General features: G+C 46.7%; 1 protein-coding gene across 1 annotated transcript; it reads right to left on the bottom strand.

The window, feature by feature from the left end:
* Nucleotides 1-236: 236 nt before the first annotated feature.
* Nucleotides 237-1,547, bottom strand: LOC136648560 (uncharacterized protein F54H12.2-like). The gene has a single exon (XM_066624677.1). It carries the CDS (start codon nucleotides 1,545-1,547, stop codon nucleotides 237-239), a length of 1,311 nt encoding a protein of 436 aa, XP_066480774.1.
* Nucleotides 1,548-2,768: the final 1,221 nt, after the last annotated feature.

Here is a 2,768-nt window from a genome sequence, read left to right as displayed (position 1 = left end):
ATGGTCTGGGGGGTGTCCATAGGAGTCAAAAAATTCACCGTGGTTGTCTTCTGTCAGGTATATCGCGAGCCAGTGTTCTCCAGGCAGGTTGTGTGGATGTGTGTTGACCACTAGCCCCAGTGGTCTCTGCAGAAGTTTCTTTTTAGGCAGCTGGTCAGAAGGAAATACACCTTTGAACATCTTCCTGGTATAGGAGTTTGTATCCATCAGGCGTGTTAACTGCAGCGTGTCCATCTTTACATATAATCAAACAAAACACTCCTCCTGTGGTTAATTTCAATAATATTGTCAAAAACACCATATACAATCATATTCACAGTTTGTGGGAGGGGCCTGGCAAACCGTATTTCTGCCCGCAGATTCCCTGTATTAATCAAGGAATAGTGACTGCCACATTCTTGATCGGGTGAGAGATCAAAGGCAAACAGGGTATAGCCTCTTGCATAATCTTCTCTGTTAATTAACAAGGCTTTGTCTTTCATGTGTTTACCAGATGCATGAACCAGGCTCATGTATTCCCTCACGCAGTTTCCTTCATCAAAGCGAGGTTGAAATGGTTTTGCCGGGATTTGATGTCCAGACTGGTAAATTGCAAAAAAGTTTATGTCATAATGCTTGAAATTAAAGGGGTTTTTATCATATGCGCCGCTGAATGAATCGTTATCCACAAGGCCTACCACAACAAGCTTAGGTAGTTGCCCCAGGAATAGGTTTTCTTGATTGGATATTCTGCTTCCAGCAGCAATGCTGAAAATTTTCATAGAAACTCTATCCACGGGGTATTTGGCTGTGGCCGTAAGCAATGCTTCGGCGTGACCCAGACGTACACCCGGGGCTACTCTGACTTTCTTTACAAACAGTGATGCAGTCAGGATTTGCAGCTTGTAGTGCACGCCGGGATCATCGCTCATAAGGCAGAATGCGTCTTTACTCCGCGTGAGCTTGATTTTCACGTCCACCCCATTTAACAGTAGTTTTTCTTGAAAAAACAAGTCTGCATGGAGGTGCCCCAGGAGGTCTATTTTTCTGCTTTCAGCAGTCAGGGCGGCTCTTCTAATAAAGCCTTGGTTATCCCCATCCAGGCCTGTTGATTCATGTTCCCCTGGGGTGTCTTTGTAAAACAGCCCTGCAGAGAATTGGGTTGAAAGCGTCTCACCCCCAAAATTCAAGATGGACTCAATAAAAGCTCTAAAAGGGTAGCAATTATTACTTTGACTTATGAGCCTGTCTCCTAGTGTCACATCCAGCTGGCTGAAGATGGCTGCGATCGGGTAATTCACCAGCCCCACCTCTGCAGCCCTGGCAATGTTGGTTCCATCTTCTTTCACTATTTTGCAGCACAGGTATAATAGCGTATTATTCAAGTCTAGGTAGTCTTCACCATTTCCAGCTATGAAAAACTCAAGCGGTGCAGACTCTGTCACAGCTGCCAGTGGGGGCACCTCGATAAAAATGCTTCCTTCTACACTGGTCTGTGTAGGGGCTATTTGGAACAGGTCCAGTTCAGATTTAGTGCATTCTTCTGAAGCCCCATGAATAAAAGCCATGTTGGGTTAAAATATGTCTCTGGAGCGCCCCTTCTTTCTTCCCCGCTGTCTCTTTGCCACCCTCTTCTGTGTCACCTGGCGCCTTTTAGCCTTCCTTTTAAAGGGACGCGGCGGTCCTGTTAGCTGCGCCTGCGCTGCTTTCCTTTTAAGCCCTTTTCTTCTTTTCATATACACAAGGCCGGCCCCCTCTTGTGTATTCACTTTATTCAAAATGGCCTGAGAAACATTTCCCACCACGTCTCTGGCAATATTCCGGGCCGCTGTTTTTACGTGGGGCCTGATAATCTCGAACCCCCTTCTCAAAAGGGGAACAGCTTTTCGAAAAAGACTTCGGAATACCCCTCCAACCCCTGCCCCATACATAACAGGGGCGCCTTGGTAGCCAGGGAGGCCATGTCCCGCCTGTGCCCTGTAATAGTTGCTATAAAGGGCAGGATCCCCATAACTTTTTAAAAGAACCATCTTTTAGAACAAGCAGGTTTTCCGGGGGCGAAAGTGAAGCTTCACAATCACTTTGCCAAAGCGAAATGACACGTTTTTGTTCTGATCTGTCTTTATCTCCACAGAGATGGTGTCTGCGTGATCTCTGTTCACAGAAAGGTAGTGAGGTTTGTCATACGTTATGGTTACGTTTTCGCTGCTCTCCCCGCGTATGGGCACACAGCGTAGCAGGGGCACATAATAGTCTCCCACGATCTGATGTGTTACAATATCTGAGTAAATGTACAAAGTGGAAAACCCTGCTGTTATATCTGCGGTGAAAGGTAGTTTCTTGACAGGGTTTCCAGGGAACAGCCCTAATATATAGGCCAGCTCCCCGTTTGCTAGAAATGTGTAAGTAAAGGGGGGTTTAAGCCTGACCTTCCTGGCCACGGTGTCATAGTGCAGAACCATTTCCGGGGGGTCCTCGTGGGCCTGCATGACATTGTTCATGTGATCCAGCAGCTCTGGTATGGATGCATAATAGCCCCTTTGTAGAAAAAACACCCACTTCTTCACCCCATTAGAAATTTCAAATGTTGCATCCTCAGTGATTGTATTCCAGCTGTGTGGGTAATGTATTTCTGCTAATCCAACTTCCCAGTCCCCCGTCAGTTCCAGGGGTCGTGCAAGCTGTGTGGTGAAAGAGGCGCTGGTGTTCTGAGGAAATACCTTAGCACATGCGTTGCTAGGTAGGGTGATATAAAATCCATTTCCCCCCATTTTCTCACCTATGCAGGT

This window comes from Tiliqua scincoides, chromosome 4, assembly GCF_035046505.1.
Source record: "Tiliqua scincoides isolate rTilSci1 chromosome 4, rTilSci1.hap2, whole genome shotgun sequence".
In the NCBI taxonomy this organism is placed as follows: Eukaryota; Metazoa; Chordata; class Lepidosauria; order Squamata; family Scincidae; genus Tiliqua; species Tiliqua scincoides.
Note: the sequence above shows the minus strand (reverse complement) of the source record. Positions and strands in the feature narration are given on the sequence as shown.

Excerpts from the sequence above, each read along its gene's own strand:
- LOC136648560 (XM_066624677.1), bottom strand. The coding sequence starts at position 1,547 with ATGGCTTTTATTCATGGGGCTTCAGAAGAATGCACTAAATCTGAACTG.